This window comes from Physella acuta, unplaced genomic scaffold (assembly GCF_028476545.2).
Source record: "Physella acuta isolate Inbredline_101_S28 unplaced genomic scaffold, ASM2847654v3 ptg000328l, whole genome shotgun sequence".
NCBI lineage: Eukaryota > Metazoa > Mollusca > Gastropoda > Physidae > Physella > Physella acuta.
The window spans coordinates 363,956-382,774 of record NW_026731847.1 but is presented as its reverse complement, the minus strand read 5'-3'; the positions used below and the strand labels follow the sequence as shown (position 1 = coordinate 382,774).

General features: G+C 39.7%; 1 protein-coding gene across 1 annotated transcript in view; it reads right to left on the bottom strand.

Annotated features, from left to right (window-relative positions):
* Window positions 1–8,557: 8,557 nt before the first annotated feature.
* LOC131940732 (LIM/homeobox protein Lhx9) overlaps window positions 8,558–18,819 on the bottom strand; it is a 78,237-nt gene continuing 67,975 nt past the window's right edge. The window contains exons 4-5 of the mRNA XM_059299501.1: window positions 15,978–16,224; window positions 8,558–8,857 (exon numbers count right to left, since the gene is read on the bottom strand). Of these exons, the coding sequence (XP_059155484.1) occupies window positions 8,558–8,857; window positions 15,978–16,224 (547 nt within the window). The remainder of the gene's footprint in view (window positions 8,858–15,977; window positions 16,225–18,819) is intronic.

Sequence of the window (18,819 nt, the reverse complement as noted above, 5' to 3'; positions counted from 1 at the left end):
AGTAGCCTTTGTTTCCCTAAAGTGAGTTAGGTACCCATCAGTTGGTCGGACTCAAGGGCGACCTACTGACTTGCACCCGGGATACGAACTCGAGACTTACGGAACTGCGTCTATCCGTGCCGGGAAATAAACAACCCCCCCCCCCCTCCCGAGTTAAATTTAAATTGAGTTTTTTTTTTCCCATTTAAGTTGGAGGACCTATGCTTACAAGGTCACAAATCGCAACATATAATAACTAAATGACAAATCGGAAAATGTTAGAAAGATGTTTTTAATAAATCACAGCACAAATCGGTCTATCACAACACTGATCCTGGCGGCCCACTGCGATTTTTCCCCGTGTCCCAGAGGCCCAGTCCACCCTACCTTCTCGCTACCTACCCCTAAGTATTATAAACGAAATATATGTGTTTGTGTTTATGTTTACTTTGTGTTTACGTTAGTGTTAGTGATAGTGTTAGTGATAGTGTTAGTGTTAGTGTTAGTGTTAATGTTAGTACTTGTGTTTGTGTTTGGTTTGTGTTTGTGTTTGTGTTTGCGTTAGTGTTAGTGTTAGTGTTAGTGTTAGTGTTAGTGTTAGTGTTAGTGTTAGTGTTAGTGTTAGTGTTAGTGTTAGTGTTAGTGTTAGTGTTAGTGTTAGTGTTAGTGTTAGTGTTAGTGTTAGTGTTAGTGTTAGTGTTAGTGTTAGTGTTAGTGTTAGTGTTAGTGTTAGTGTTAGTGTTAGTGTTAGTGTAAGTGTTAGTGTTAGTGTTAGTGTTAGTGCTAGTGTTAGTGCTAGTGTTAGTGTTAGTGTTAGTGCTAGTGCTAGTGTTAGTGTTAGTGTTAGTGTTAGTGTTAGTGTTAGTGTTAGTGTTAGTGTTAGTGTTAGTGTTAGTGTTAGTGTTAGTGTTAGTGTTTGTGTTTGTGTTTGTGTTTGTGTTAGTGTTAGTGTTAGTGTTAGTGTTAGTGTTAGTGTTAGTGTTAGTGTTAGTGTTAGTGTTAGTGTTAGTGTTAGTGTTAGTGTTAGTGTTAGTGTTAGTGTTAGTGTTAGTGTTTGTGTTTGTGTTAGTGTTTGCGTTTGCGTTTGTGTTTGTGTTTGTGTGTGTGTTTGCGTAAATCTTAGTGTTAATGTTAGTGTTAGTGTTAGTGTTTGCGTTTGTGTTTGTGTTTGTCAACCCCATAGACCACTCCTCTGGCACCCGCCGGCTCCACAACGGTTTGAGACCACGTGATAAAACAACAGCAACGATTGAAAGCGATCAAGTCGTCTGCTCCACCTGCGGCTGGCAGATCTATGAATGGGCTCGATTAGGGATCTATTTACCTCACCCCCCCCCCCCCCCACACACACACCTCCCACACCATTCCTCACCATTCCCCACCCCCAAAAGCAAGTCGCCGACGGCCATTCAGCAATTCTTTCACTAGTTTGTAAACTCACAATACAATGTTAAAACACACTAGTGTGCATATAATTACGATGGGTGTCGGAAAATGTACAAAAATGTATCAGAGAAAAATGTGTTTGTGTGCTTAACTATCTAAATTAACTATTTAATTAACTATTCCAGCTTCCAAACCCCTTTTCATATAGTAAAATACAATCATCTAAGCTACTGTGCCACCCAGGTTTCAAACCTCCCCACCCCCCACATTAAATTGCCACCCAAGTTTCAACCCCCAAGATCCTTATACCAGACCCCACAAAATTAATCCCACGTATCCTGAGTGAGTTATTTTGTTTTAACTGATCTTTTCCCGGCGTGAGTCGATTAAATCACGTGTTAACATGCTCACCCACTGCCTCACGCTAATCCACATGTGTAATCAGAGACCAAACTACACCAGATGAAAGCCCCCACACTCACGGCCCGTAACTCTAGAATCAGAAAATTTAAACATGTACACAGCTCCTTATACCTTAGAGAGAAAACGAATTTACAAACAATTTTTATATACATCGATGTATTCTAATGCTTGAGTAAGATTTCTTCTTTTTTTTTACCTTTTAATTACGTTGTGAATTTATATGTTTTTAATGCCTTGGTTCTTGAAGAAAACCCAAGCCCTAATTAAAATGTATAACATAATTCATTGAAGATTTAGAGAAGTTAGAGGTGTGTTTTCTAGAGGATTTCGCTTTGATTTTGCAGACGTGAATCCGGGCTCCTGGTGGGTGGCGGGAGATTAGCCAATCAAAATTTTTGTGTAAATTAGGCATCAAAATATATTAGCCAGTCCAAATTTTTATGTAAATAAGGCATCAAAATCTATTAGCCAGTCCAAAGTTTTTGTGGAAATAAGGCATCAAAATCTATAAGCCAGTCCAAAGTTTTTTGTGGAAATAAGGCATCAAAATGTACTAGACAACCACAAGTTAAGAGTTAATAAGGCATCAAAATAGACTAGACAACCAAAAGTTAAGAGTAAATAAGGCATCAAAATAGACTAGATCACCAAAAGTTAAGAGTAAATAAGGCATCAAAATCTACTAGACAATCAAAAGTTAAGAGTAAATTAGGCATCAAAATCTGGCTTTACAATAACAACACTGTACAATACAGTTATCCTTGTGGGACGGAACGTAGAGCGTACGACTGCTAACCCACAAATCTCGAGTTCGGATCCCGTGTTAGACTCTGCAGGACGCTCTGAGTACATCCAGCTCTGATGGGTACCTGACTCATGTTAGGCTGACCATAGTGCTGACCCTACGATCCCTTCATAAGCCTAGGTCTATGAAACAGACTAGCTCTACTTCATCTGCCCCATGTTTCTCGGGAAAAGATGCTGATGCTTTAAGAAATCGGTAAAATAAAATAACGATGACTAAAGTAAAAAAAAAAATATATTGCAAAATTAAAATTAAATAATAAAATATAATTTCTAAATCAGGTGGTTTTCACGGCAGATGAAGTAGAGCTGAGACTTTGAACTAGGAATATGAAAAAAAAATTTCACCTGAGTATAATTGGCCAAAGTGATTTTATCGTCTTTGTTCACAGGTTTCCTTGAGCATTTGATCTATCTACTGGTTACACGTTGCCACCTTGATGTCAACAGTTTTAAAACTTTGACGTACTCGAGTTGACTCATCCACTCCAACCATACCCACCTGCTCCAACCATGTCCAGCCTTCCAGCCCCCCCCCCCCCCACCCCACCCCTCCTCTTAATTTGTCAAAACATCTCTGTTTTCGCTCAAAACTAAATAGGCGCGGCGTAGTTCCCCCCCCCCCCCCATTGTCTGTCTGCTCATATGTAGGCGGCTGGGCGCTAGACTAGTCTTGTCCAAGGGTCATCTTGCTAACCAGATCTAGAGTTCATAGCACAATCCTTGCCCAGAATTCCCTGTGATTCTTTCCCCAGAATGCAACGTAATCATCTACCCAGAATTCCACGTAATTCTATACCCAAAATTCCTTGTAATTCTATACTCAGAATTCCTTGTAATTATCTAACTAAAATTCCATATGTACTCGCTACTCAAAATTCCCTGTGATTCTTTCAGCAGAATACAAAGAAATTTTCTTTCCAGAATTCCATGTAATGTACTTTCCTTGAATTCCTTATAATTGTCTAACTAAAATTCCATGTATAATCGCTGCTTCGCTATCCTGAATTTCCTGTGATTCTTTACCCTACATGCAACATAATTTTCTACACAGAATTCCTTTTGTTTTCTTCCCCAGAATGCAACTTAATAATCTACCCAGAATTCAATTTAATTCTATACCCAGAATTCAATGTAATTCTATTTTCAGAATTCAATGTAATTATGTACGCAGAATTCAATGTAATTATGTACCCAGAATTCAATGTAATTCTATACCCAGAATTCAATGTAATTATATACCCAGAATTCAATGTAATTCTATACCCAGAATTCAATGTAATTCTATACCTAGAATTCAATGTAATTCTATACCCAGAATTCAATGTAATTCTATACCCATAATTCAATGTAATTCTATACCTAGAATTCAATGTAATTCTATACCCAGAATTCAATATAATTCTATACCCAGAATTCAATGTAATTCTGAACCCATAATTCAATGTAATTCTATACCCAGAATTCATGGTAATTATATACCCAGAATACCATGTAATTCTATACCCAGAATTCCTTGTAATTCTATAACCAGAATTCTATGTAATTCTATAATCATAATTCAATGTAAATCTATACACAGATTTGCATGTACCATGTAATAAAAAGACTTTCATGTGATTCTTTCTCCAGAATGCAAGGGTAATTTTCTTCTCAGAATTCCAGGTAGTTCTTTAGCCAAAACTCCAAGTAATTCTTTACCCAGGATGCAGCGTAATTTTCTTCCCAGAATTACATAAACACTCTCTACCCAGAATTCCACTATTCCCTTTAGGGTCTTCTGTACAACAACGAGCCAGAGAAAGCACACAACACAAGAACTACATCTTTACACATTTATTTCATCGACATAATTCCATTAATGACAAACTAAAATATGTTTTCCAGTTTTGAAAATAATGCCAATAAATTATATTAAATTTCTCAAACTGCAAATCATGGTAATTAATTACATAAAATGAATTTTTTTAAATAACTTAATAAAAATAACATAAGATGAGATGAAAATGGTTACTTTTCCATTTTATGGTGAAAGCCATTGTATAGTTTTAAACACCCAGTATTGATGTTAAGTTACAGGCATAGAATTAGGATAAGGATCTTATCCTAACTCTTTGGTAGAACAAAAAAGCACAAGTCCCATGTAGGAATATGTTGTGTAGTTTTAAATGACCACAGCATACAGTGTCAGTAAAGTTTTTATATCTGTAATAACATATACTCAACTCCTTGATGAAACATTGGAAGTAAGATTTATATTCCGTTCATAATTTTCACACACAAAAAAAAAACAACAGAAGTGTGTGTCGTTTGCTTGGGGAAATTGATTGCCTTATTTTAGATGATGTATAAACGAGAGCTTAATATAGTTATTTGAGATCTAAATGTGTGTTATAAATATAAGGAGGGGACGGGGATGGTGAAACGCCATTAGAATGATTCAGAGAGTATGAAAGACGCACACAGAAACAAAGATTTTAGGTGAAATAGCGTTAAAATTCGAAGTAAGTTAGTCTCTAGGTTTTAGGAAAGTTAACCTCAAAATTCTAGATTTGAGAGAGTTATCCTCAATAATTTAGGTAAGCTAGTCTCCAGATTAGAGTTATCCTCAATAATATAAGGGAGTTAGTCTTTAAAGTTCAGATGAATCAGGCTATATTGACATTGTCCATGTTGTTACTTCCACTAAATTCATTTAGACTCGAATGGAAACCAAAACAGGACATTTTGACAATGCTACAATATCATAACGTTTAAAAATAAAATACGGTTTAGGTAGGTCGAACATAAAAATATCTCGCTACATTACAAAGTTGACTTTTAAGATTGAGAATGTTCCGCTGTAAATAAAAAAAAATGTACTCATGTTAACTATGATTTTGTTTGTATTTATTTTATAATCTTTGACACCGGAGATAGATTATTATTGTACAGCCAAAATGTGTGGTTAAAGCTGTCCTACCTCCCCCCCCCCCCCTCCAAAGAAAGTCTACCACTCCCCCCCCCCCCAGAGCGAAATGGAATTTATACAGAAAGTATATACTTATACCAGTGTCCGCTTACGGACTAATGTTGTACAATTTTAAAATATGAATTCATGTCAAAAAGCCACAAATCAATAAATACATTAAAACGTGTTTACATTTCTTTACTTGTGTCAAATCTGGATTTGAAAATTAGAAAAAAAATATGTTTAGAATACAAAAAAAAAAGAAAATTGGAGCTTCAACATTTTTCTATTTTTAAACCCACTCGCAAAACAATAATAAAACACAAACATAATGTGAAATACATTAGCAAGTTTCATTATACACATACTTTAAAATGTACATAGCAAATACGCTCGTAGGGATCCAAGCAACATATACACAGAACATACCGTATGATTTATTTATAAACATATAAACTGTTGTTTTGTAGCTGAATATGTATGGTACATACATCAGTTCAATGTACACTTTACGAAAGGCTCGAGGTTATGGTTCTATTAATAACTTTCCCTTGTTCAATATTAGGTTTAATTTCAAAAGAGAAGTTCAATTCTTTTTTATTTTATTCTAAAAAAATCATTTTGTTATGTGTAATAATGTCAACACAAATGTCATATCCACCTGTCATAACACCTGTCATAACACCTGTTATACACATCTTTCATACCCACCTGTCATACACACCTGTCATATCCACCTGTCATACACACCTGACATAACACCTGTCATACACACCTGTCATACACACCTGTCATACACACCTGTATGCTCACGACCTATTTACAAATTTACAATCAGCAACGATGAAAACACAGACAGCAATAAATAAACAATCGAGTTTTTTCTGCTCATACTGCTCGTATGTGCCCCAATATGAAGCTATACATATGTGAAGCTATACATATGTGAAGCTATACATATGTGAAGCTATACATATGTCCCATATGAAGCGCCATACTGGCACATGTAAGCACTTTTCAAATCCATGAGACAGAAAGGTTTTTAGTAGCATATTTACAACATCTATTACATGAAGATGATAAATGAAACAAATCGAATATAATCTTTCGTGGAGATTATCAAAACCAGTATTTGCGCTTCCATACAATGCACACACAATCTTAATTCACAGAGATCGCTCGTATATTTTTTAAAAATATACCAAAAACACACATAAGAATACATACAAAATACGTTTTCAGACACAAGTTAAGATTTCACAGCATCACACGGCTATTTTACCTGTAAGAAAACAGAACTCATTTACATATAACAAGTCACATGACAAGATCAACCAATCGAAAATGAGCATGTTATTAGACCTTACGTCATGTTTAAATGCAAAGAGAATCAATTTGTAAATGACGTCATCTTATTCACACATTAATTAATTAATCAATTAGTTAACACACAGATAATGCCAATAATCCACCTTGATAGCCTTTGTCAAGGACTGTTATGAAAATAGTCTCCGGTTTGTTTTGTTTACAAAATAGTCTTTTTTTTAAATCACTCGATTTTGACCAGCTTGTGGGGTTGGGGGTGGGGGTGGGGGTGCCGTTGGTGGGTGGCGATTGTTTGGGCGTGGCTATGCTATGGATAAACACACAGATGTGAGTACTGTTCCATTGAAAATTTGAATAAAGATTATTGACAAACAGCATCGTACTGCGTGAAGCTTAAATTTGAACACACAAATTCTTCTTTAGCAAAATGAAGGCGGTATCGTTTTTTTCTTATACGTTGAACAAGCTGGCATACGACAAATAGGACCCCCGATGTCAGTTAAACCCGCAGACGACAATTGGAGCTGTCAGTTATATGTTTGTCTGGGCCATCCATGACAATCGAGGTGAATCGTTAACATAAACGTGATTGACAGTCTCATTAGCGCTAATTAGTCGCATCATTGGCGTGTAGGTCCGTTCTTTGACAATCATGTTCTCACCGCTGGTATTTAGATGAATCGATTTTTCCGACAAAAAGTCCGTGAAATGGTCTTTCCTTAAATAGGTCTCTCAGTAGATCAATGTATAGGTTTTCTGGGACCTTAAATAGGTTGTTCATAAGTTCATTAAGAAACACATTTAAAGTTCGAAAGGTCTTTGAGAAAATTCACAAATATTTATGTGTTAAATTTCATCCGAGGTCCCTTGTAAAGTCGATTTTAATTTCTTTGAGGTACCATCGGTTGTTTCATTATTAGGATATTCTTGAAGGTCTATTCCCAGGCATATCCTGAGGTCCCACTGTATGTCGAAAAGGTCAATGAATAATTAATTTATTCGGCCCTTCATTATTTTCTTTATCATGTCCTGTATTAGGTCCTTTTTAGGTTCTTCAGTAGGTCATGTATTAGGTTCTTTAGTAGGTTCTTCATTTTGTCTTTTATTATGTGTTGATTAGGTCCTTTATTAGGCCCTTCATGCAGAATATTAAGATTGCATCTGAGACGAGTAGAGTCACTACAAGTTTAGCCTACAGAAAGACCTGCCAGTGTTGAGCCAGCAGATAGATTACAAGGCTCCAACAACAGCTGAGCAGACGCTTGCTGTGGAAGGGTATCGCTACATCGAGGACGCAGTGGTTCACGGAAGTTCGCTGGCTGCATGGGAATTATGGGACACTGGAGGTTGGAGAGTTTTTCCCGTCCGATTTTTGTGTGGATTTGGTTGGCGCCGGAAGTTGTTGAGAGCAGTTGTGGTGGTCATTGGCTGTTGTTGGTGGTGGATGGTAGCGATGGTGTGGAGAATTGGTTATTGTCGTTAGCTGATGGTAGAGATGGTGTGGAGAACTGGTAGTTGTCGTTAAATTATAATAGCGATGGTGCTGGTAATCGGCTGTTCTCGTTGGTTGATGTTAGCGCTGGTGTGGAGAATCGGCTGTTGTCGTTAGTTGATGTTAGCGATGGTGTGGAGAATCGGTTGTTGTCGTTAGTTGATGTTAGCGATGGTGCTGGTAATCGGCTGCTGTCGTTAGTTGATGGTAGCGATGGTGCTGGAGAAGAGGTCCGAGATGCTGGTGTTGCTGCTGCTGTTGTGGTCAGTCTCGATGGTCGAGGACTGGATGTCGCTGAGCGAGGGGGTGGAGCTGATGTCGGAGAGGGCGGGGGAGCCGGCGTTCATGTCGGTGATGGAGTTGGAGTCCTTCATCTCCTTGTCCCGCCCGTCCGGGGACTCTGGCACCTGACCCTGACCGGCCTTGGTGCCACCCTCGGAGTCCTGCTGCTTTAGGAGGTTCCTCCTGTATTTGGCGCGTGCGTTCTGGAACCACACCTGGGGAGGAGGAAAACAAATCATTAATAAACTTTATATCTTTCACATTTATAGTTATGGGAATTTTAGTGAAGCGTCACCGTGAACGGAATCTCTGGGGTGAAGCTCATGGTTGCAGAACCAAAAAGTCTCGAGTTCGAAGCCCGGGCAGACAACTCCAAAATCAAACAACTGCTGCCTTGCAGTTTGTTCTGGGTTGGACAAAGGCTATGGAAGCAAATCTACAAAGAAAAGCAGGCTGAAATCGGAGTCAATGGGTTGTATAGCGCATAACAAGTTGACACGCAATACTTAATTGTGTTGGAGGAAATCTCTTCCAACAATTGAATTGAGAACGAAAATGAAGAAGAAAAAATAAAAAGTAATTAAAAATTGGGGAATTGAAGTGAGGTAATGTTTGGGACGTGAGATTCAAGAATGTAGATGTAGTAGAGTTCATCTACTTTTGTGACATGACAAGAGACATTTGTGGCCAGTGCAATGGTCAGCGTCCACTGCTTTTATTAAAATGTCAGGTATCCAGAAGAGCTGAGTGGCTCAGAAACTCGTAATTGCTTGTAAACCGAGGATCGTTTTATTATCAATATGACTATAGACTTTTAAAAATACTTAATTACTAATTAATTAATCAACGGTACGTTTGATTATCAAGTATATGCAAGAAAGTATATGAAAAATAAATAATTAGCATAACTTAAAATACAGCTAAAATTAATCAAGTTTCGTCTTTTCTTCTATGTGATGAAATAAACTTTAGACAAATCTGTTAAACAAAATATATTGTAATCAGGATTGTGTACGGGGGTTGGGGGTATGTTTATTTATATACAAGATTATTTTTAAAGCAATGGGTGTTATAGAACCGGAAAAAAAGTGGGAAAAAAACAAATCTCTGCGCGTGAAGTTCATGACAGATGGGGCAGATCACGTGGGGTGAGTATCAGGATGGACGTGGTTGACTATCTCGCTCACGCGCGGTTGTGTAACAATGTGTGTCGTCACTCGCCTCGAGTATGTGCCCGGCCCCCCCCCCCCCCCGGGCATGGTGATTGTCTGGCGCGTGGGTTAATGGGACTGGGGGGGGGGGTGAATACGGCACCGTGCCGTGTTTTAAGGTTAACCACAGTCCGGGGCAATCAGATCCCGGTTTTAGGGGGTTGTGTGTGTGTGTGTGGGGGGGGGGGTTATTGTCATTCTGGGTTTGTTTGCTAGCGGCCAAGCTCGTTACATGACAGGTCAACTAATTGTTTACTAGTAAAGGAAAAGGGGGGGGGGGGTCAAGTTAGAACGTGTTAGTAATGAAAGGGGTCGGCTGATGATATGCTGTAAAAAAAGTAGGGGTCATCGAATAGTTAAGAGATGGATTCTAGTGATGAGTTTGTAAAGACAGGGGGGTCATTTAAAATGGGTTGTAAAAGGGGGGTCATTTAATGATATAGTTGGGATGACGCGGGTATAAAGTTAGGCAACTCTACGCTAAGGGCAATTTGTGAAGTGTGGTAGTGCTTTGTTGTTGTGGTACCGCAGTGGACCATCATGGGTCAACCAAATTACAGTTTTATTGAGTTAAAAGGGAGATAACGATGATGTGACGTGATGGTCAAGGGCGGTAATTACTAGTTAATGGACGTTAACTCTTGGAGATGTGACGTCATTATTCATTGTTTTATAACAAGAGCGTGGTGAACATTATAATTTTTTTTTGTAAAACTAAACTTTTATTTTTAATCATACTTATCAAAAAAATTCAGGACATTTTATTTAACGCTTAATCTTTCTAATATTTATTTTGTTATGATAAAACATTTGCGTTTAAATATTTGTAGCATTAAACATTGGTTTCGCTTTGAATTTTGTTGATTTTGTGGTGAACTTTATTTGTATTTGAACATTTGCTAGGAAATTTTGCTGTACCTGAACATTTGCTATGAACTTTAGCTGAGATTAAACAATGCTGACAAAATGAACCATTTTTCATCTGGTATTTTTCGGGTCACTTAGTCCTTGTGTTTGCCTCCATTAATCAAGTGCACAATTATTTTTTATAGCACTTGACAAAAATGATGAGCATACCAAGAAAAATGTCGACGATTTCAACCATCATCCATCTTTGTTATTTTGTTTCACTTTTATTCCGATTGTTCACAGATCCACATTTTGTAGCAGGCGGGACAACCCTTGTAAATGGGAGATAATCCGCAGGGCTCTGTTGGCCTATTTTGTCATGGGTGATTTCCTAGCTGATCGTTATCTGTCTGACCACGGAGGCGATTAACTCGGACACTGGACAATCTTCCATTTTGTGATGCTGATGCGATTATCCACAGCCGCCCATAGGATTAGGGGTCTACGCCCCTGATGCGATTAGCCACTGCCGCCCACTGGATTACAGGTTTACGCCCCTGAATGAGCATCGGGATTTGAAACGAATGATAGCATTGTCCTAATCTTGTAGTGAAGGGTGGGGGGGGGGGGGGCGAAAGGGGTCACCGAGATGGAAAAGCATGAGTAGGGTCACATTTCAAGTACCCGTGTATTTGACATGGCTTGGGGTGGGGGTGGGGAGGCGGTGAGGGTGGGGGGGAGGTCGGAAGGTCAACTTTACATCCATATATATATATATATATATATATATATATATATATATATATATATATATATATATATATATATATATATATATATATATATATATATATATATATATATATATATATATAGCGAGGAAGTTTTAAGTTTCAATCCAAGTATTTTGTTCTGGGATAAGGGGTAGACTCCCCCCCCCCCTACCCTACAAATTCTCACTACTCACCTACACCCTCTAAGCTTTCCTAAATCCAATAGCAGTAGAGCTGGGCTATATAATCGCTCCATTATTCAAAATGTAATTAGCATCATTCAAGCTATAAATAACTGTTTTTCCCAATTACGTAACAGTTTCGCAGTTGATAGTTTATAGTTTATACCACATGGCAAAGACTAGATTGCGACGTAATATACGACTCTACAAAGCAAACACAATACAAATGAATAGAACAACACAACATATAAAAACAAATTACACCATAATACAACAAACCACCTTTACATCAATATACACAACCTCACCATACATTTAGCTAGATTATAAAAACTCACTAAAATCGAAAGTAGGAATTATCAAGGGGTGTCTATTTAAATACAGCTTTCAGTCCTACGTAGCCAGCCTCCACCCGAGGCAATAAGCAAACGTTAATAATAGTTTTCTGGATATTTCCAAAGTGTTTATTTATATCCAGCGGCGAGAACTGAAGTTTAAAAGACATTTTTGTTCACTTTATAAAAGAGAAAAACATCCTTAAAAATACGATTAGAAGAATGATACATTTTTATTGTTGATCTGTCTGTCTGTCTGTCGGTATCATCTGTCCACCCCGAGTTCATCTGTCTATCCTTATTATCTATTCATCTCGCTCAACAGACCCCTCCCACCTTTTTACTCATCGTCTTTTTTTTCTTTTAGAATTTTTTTTTATCTCTTTGAATTGTTGTCCTGTGTATAGGTCCCGCCCATTTCTAAGTCCACGTCACGCTAACAAAAGCCCCTGGTCAACTGATTGGCCTGAGGGGGGGAGGGGGTATCAACCAAGTGACCTTCGCCCTTGAATGGCCACCTGCAGTGGATGCGCGGACGTCCATGAAAACAACAAAACCCCTCCAAAAGATATTCGTGTTTCATCCATGTACTACTATTTATCGGATTAGACCCCAGCAAGCACGACAGGGGGGTGTGGGGGATACGGACGTGGGAGGAGGGGCGGTTCCCCCTTTGATGTCCAGTGGGAATTTCATGGTCGAGTGACGGCGCGTTAGCGTTGAATATGAGTGTTACCCCGGTTTTTTTTGTGATGAACTACACTGGTATTTGAACTTGGGTATTATTATCAGACGGGGTACGGATACTTCTGTAGAGTTCACTTGTTTCTAGGGTCCAACACATCATGGCTAGGTGGGTTCAGATAGTTAGGGCGATGGGCTTGATCTACGCATGCGTGAAATCGGAAGTAAAGACCCGCGTCGATTTAGTGGAGTTGTGTCGCTTTATTCAGATGATTTAGTCGTACGGGACCAATGACTAGTCAAACGGTTTCGCCTTTTCATTTTGTAATGGGGGTTTTGGTGTAAACAGTAGTTAGAGGTGATGCGGCGAGTGTTTGAACTGGGGACTCTAGTGTGGGGGACCATGCGCTGTACCAGCGACCACACGACCTCGACGTGAGTTAAAAATGTGGCATTTGTCGACTGTTTTAACGCCGTGTGTTTGAATTTGGAACTCCTGTATGATGGCCCGTGCGTTCTACCGCACGTGAGTTCAAATGTGGCGTTTTGTCGAGTGTTTTAGCGCCGTGTGTTTGAATTTTGTGATGGCCCATGCGCTCTACCGCATGACCTCGCAACACCTGAGTTAAAAATCGTGGTGTTTGTTGAAAGCCCAGGGTGGATGGCAAGCCCGCACACCCCGCCCATTGTGCTCCGCTGTCAGCCGACGACGGTCACGTGACACAATTGGCCTCTGGATGACGTGACTAAAATATCACGTGATGTCACTCGCTGTGGATCTGCGTGAAGTGATTTGATTGGTCAATATCAGCCACGCGCATGCCAGCTTATATGTTTGCTTAATAGAGACGTTTCAAGGGGACGAGTTCAAAGTTCGTAATCAGCTGTACAAACTTTGATTTTTGTACACGTTAATTAGCGCTCACTTGTAATTATAATTACAATTTAGAGGTCCCCTAACAAACTGATCTGAAATAATGCCAAATTAATCACAAATTAACGGAAACAGTACTTTAAAGTAATGACATAAAAAAGAATACAAACATACATTCATACCTACATACATACATATATACACACATATATCTATAACATATATCTATAAACATATATCTATAAATAAAAAAATATAAATATATATATATATATATATATATATATATATATATATATATATATATATATATATATATATGATATTCCTACAGTTACTTCTTAAACTTTTCTATATCAAAATATATTTACCCACCCGCCCCACTTACACAAACACACACACGCAGAATCACACACACACACACACACACACACACATGCACACACCAACTCACTTTTCCACTTTGTCAAATCCCCGGTATATTGACATTGATCGACTTCACCGAACACAAGCAGTTTCTATTTTTTTTCTTCTTCTTTACCTCTGTCACTTTTTTTTCCCTTTCGGCCAACAACTTGAGTTTGTGGGGTGATGGGGGTGGGGGGGTAGGATATGATTTCTGTGTGTACCTGGGACACCCCTCCCCTCTCGATTCAAACCCGGGCCCGATGATGTTTTTGCTCGCAGACGACGCTTCTGTTTGCTTACCCCGCCCCTTTTTATAACACCGTGGGCTCCATTACCTCTTGACAGCCTTTACGAGCCCGGGGGGGGGGGGAGACTCATGGGGTGTTGGTTTCGCACTTTGACGCCGGTTTCTTACGCCTTTACACTACAAACAGTATCGGCGAACGTGGTTTAGACAACGGGGTGTTACGTCACTGCTAGGGTTGGGCCACCCATGGGCACCCGTGTTGGTCGCTGAAGAAGGGTTTGTCCGTTATCCCGGTCGGGTGGCTGAGATTTACCCGGATTAACCAAGTTTCCATTAAGCCGGGATTAACCCCCGTGGTTAACCGGCGAGAGTTTGACAGTGAATCAACCGGAAACTGGAAGCGTGAATACAAATTTACGGAACTAATTGGCAGCGGTCAGATGATCTTAGGTGGTCTTTAAATCTTTAGACGTTCAATACTTTTTCATTGTTTCTTCCCCATAAACAACTACGTAACTCTTACTGTTGTTCACACATTGCCAACATAGTCCTTTCCTTTATCGACCCATCACAATCCTCAATATAACCCCACACCAGAGGCGTGGCGCGGCGGGGGGTTGGGACCGCACCGGGTGACACCTTTTAGGGGGTTGACGTCATGGCGAAAAGTTGCGAAATATGTAGAGGAGATATGCCTTTTGCCCGTTCAATTAATGATTAGAGTTAATCCTCTAAAATCTTATAATTTACTATGAAAACGTTTTCCACATGAATTAATTGGTGTATTAAAATAATGTGCGCACAACTTGACGGGATAACTGTGGGATAGCACTTTTGGAAAGCCCTATGGGATAGCCCTGTACGATAGTCCTATGGGATAGCATTGTAGAATAGTTCTCTTGGATAGCACAGTAGGATAGTCCTATGGGACAGCCCTGTGAAACAGCCCCGAGAGATAAATCAGTGAAACACTGGGATAAATCTCTCCGTTAGAAAAAAAATCCTACCCAAGCTCAATCTGAACAAAACAAATTCCCCTGTGGGGGGACACGTCCACGCGAGCTCGGCTAGGACGGGGTATCTAATCTCTACTCACGACAAACTAGCTGTTCGCGCACGTGCGGTGAGTTGGTTTTACTCACCTTGATAGGTGTGGCGGTGGTGAGTGTGTGTGTGGTGAGTTTGTGTGTTGGGGGTGAATGTGTGAGTATGTGTGTGGGTGGGTGTGGATGTATGTGGTGAGTTTGTGTGTTGGGGGTGAATGTGTGAGTATGTGTATGGGCATTTGTGGGTGTGTGTGAGCATGTGTGTAGGGGTAAGTATATGAGCATTTTTGTGTATGGCAATGGTGAGTGTGTGTGTAAGAATGTGAATGTGTGATTATTTGTGTGTAGGGGTGTGAGTGTGTGTGAGTGTGTGAGTATTTGTGTGTAAGGGTGTGAGTGTGTGTGAGTGTGTGAGTATTTGTGTGTACGGGTGTGAGTGTGTGAGTACTTGTTTGTACGGGTGTGAGTGTGTGAGTACTTGTGTGTACGGGTGTGAGTGTGTGAGTACTTGTGTGTACGGGTGTGAGTATGTGAGTATTTGTGCGTAGTGGTGTGTGAGTGAGTGTTTGGTTATATGTGTGTAGCATGTTAGTGTGTGAGTATTCGTGTGTAGGGGGAGTAGTGTGTGAGTATGTGTGTAGTGGTGTGTGAGTGAGTGTGTGAGTATGTGTGTAGTGGTGTGTGAGCATGTGTGTGTGTAGTGGTGTGTAAACTGAGCGACCTTACCTGGAGTACACGCTTAGACAAGCCAGTTTTCTGGGCGAGCTGCTTCAAGTCCTTCGCATCCGGGTTGTGGTTGAGGGCGAAGTAAGACTTCATGGTTCGCAGCTGGTGGTGCTTGAAGGAGGTTCGAACCCTCTTCTGTCTGGGCGTCTGGTGGGGGTAGCCGTCACGCTCCAGTACGTCGCCTCCCCTGTCGGGGTTATCTAGTCCTGCAATGTGGAGGGGGGGGGGAATTATTTCGATGCTGGGGCTTGATTTCAAAGGGTACACACAAACATAAACATATATAGAAAGAAAAGCAGGCTGAAATTATAGTCAACAGCCTATATGGGGCCATAACAATTTGTAAAGTAGTACCCAAATGTGTTAAAGGAAATCCCTTCCAGGAAAGAAAAAAAAAGGAAAAAGAAGAAATACAAGTATCCGTAGATATCCCTTAATTTAATCACGGTAAACCATTTAATGGCCAGATAAATGTCACCGATTCCACGCCATTTCTTCGGTTTGGTTTCACTCTGGCCAAATCAATCTTAACAAGATGAGACAAACATCATTTATTTCAATTCAACAAAAAAAAAATAAATAAATAAATAACGTAGGAAATAGACCAGACTGACCAGCGGACGAACGGATCAGACAGACTGGCCACCGGGGGGGGGGGGGGGGAGGGGGGGGGGGCTGACCCTCGGATGCTACGAGATACCCAGACAGTCGCTGCCATTAAACACGGGTGCCCAGAGACCAGTTGTGTTCCTCCGCCAGCTACCACGTGGTGCCATTAAATCAGAGACTGGCATCCTGCTAAATTCGCCATTAAGACTCCGCCGAATGGAGAAAAAAAAATAGATCTAATCGTCGGGGGTGAGGTAGTTATCTGGTCGTATCTGGCCTAGATCGCCGGATATCTGGTGTAGATCGCCGCCTATCTGAGGTGAGTGGTGGCGTTTTATTGGGCTTAATTCTCATGCAATATGGGGTATGTGGATTGGTTATTTGACGTGGTTTTTGGGGTATGGTTATTTTATGTGGTTATTGGTTAGCTGAGTGGATATTGTGTGGTTATTGTGCGGTTATTGTGTGGCTATTGTGTGGTTATTGTGTGGTTATTGTGTGGTTAATTGTGGCTGTGTTATTTGGATATTGTGTTGTTATTATACGGTTAACTTGCGTGCTTGTTATATGTGGTTGATTTCTATGGTTACTTTTTTGGCATTGGCATTCGACTATGGTTAGACTATTGGGTTGATATTCTGTAACTATCATGTGAATATTTATTTTGATACAACAGAGTTGTTACGTAATATGTAATCATACAGTTGTTGCTTACAGAGTAAATCACATATCTTTCTGGTATAGGCCTATGTGTTTGTGTTATGTGTTTTTTGTATATTTTTTGTGTTTTTGTTATGTGATTGTTCGGGTATGTGTATGCTTGTTCTGGGGTCTGTGCTCATTATTTACTTAGGTGCAAACCCTGTTTGTCGGAGTAATAGTCGGGGTAGTAGTGTAGTGTCTTGGTAGTGATGTAGTGACAGGGGTAGTGATATAGTGTCTTGGTAGTGATGTAGTTATGTAGTGACGGGGTAGTGATATAGTGTATTGGTAGTGATGTAGTTATGTAGTGACGGGGTAGTGCTGTAGTTATGTAGTGATATAGTGTCTTGGTAGTGATGTAGTTATGTAGTGATATAGTGATATAGTGTCTTGGTAGTGATGTAGTTATGTAGTGATATAGTGATATAGTGTCTTGGTAGTGATGTAGTTATATAGTGATATAGTGACATAGTGTCTTGGTATTGAAGTAGTGATATAGTGATATAGTGATATAGTTTCTTGGTAGTGATGTAGTTATGTGGCTGCGGGGTAGTGATGTAGTGATGTAGTTTACTAGTTATGTAGTGTCCGTGTAGTGATGTAGTTATGTAGTGTCCGTGTAGTGATGAAGTTGTCAGGGAGATAGTGTCAGCCAATGACGAGGTACAGAGTTGAAGAAATGAAAGTTTACATAAAGCCTGCCATGACAAGATACCTACTACAGATTGCAAAACGGGAGAGGTGGGGCGTGGGGGGGGGGCTATTTCCGTCCGTAGGGAATGAGCATCCTTGGTTTGTTTAGAGGGTTGGGGGATGGGTGGGTGGGCAGCAGACATGAAAGGTGGAATCGCCCTGGAAGACCCTCCAGTAACTGAGAGATTAACTCAGGAGTTTAGGCGAACCTACGGGGAGAAGGTTTGAAGGGAAGAAGCTCCGGGTCTAGGATGCGGAAGTAAGGAAACGTAACTCTTGCATCGGGTTTTGTTGTTTTGTTTTTTAAACTGGGGGTGAGTTATTTCCCGTAACTTTACGTTGATTGTAACGGGTGGAAGCGGGTGGGGTTTGGGGGTTCTTGCGTACAGTTGTGGTTCCTTTCGAATATGTTTTAGATATCGTCCTGTAAGCATTTAGGAAAGAGGGTAGTATTTGTATGGCAGTGTGATTATGTTATGGTGAGTATTGCGAGTTAACCATCACAAAGAGATGTTGATAGATATAATAAACTAAACGTACAAACTTAAAGGAGATATGATCCTTTAGTAATATAAGAGTTTCTAAAAATAAAATAAAGTAATTTTTATATATATATATATATATATATATATATATATATATATATATATATATATATATATATATATATATATATATATATAACTTGCTTTTTCCGAGAAGTACTTCAGAAAACTCCTAAGTGCTAAATGCTATTTCATTAAATAAGTTTGATATTTTGCGATATATGTCCCACAATACGAATAACTTAGCATTTCGCTCGATTGCATACTTACAGTTATGTCATGATATCAGGAGG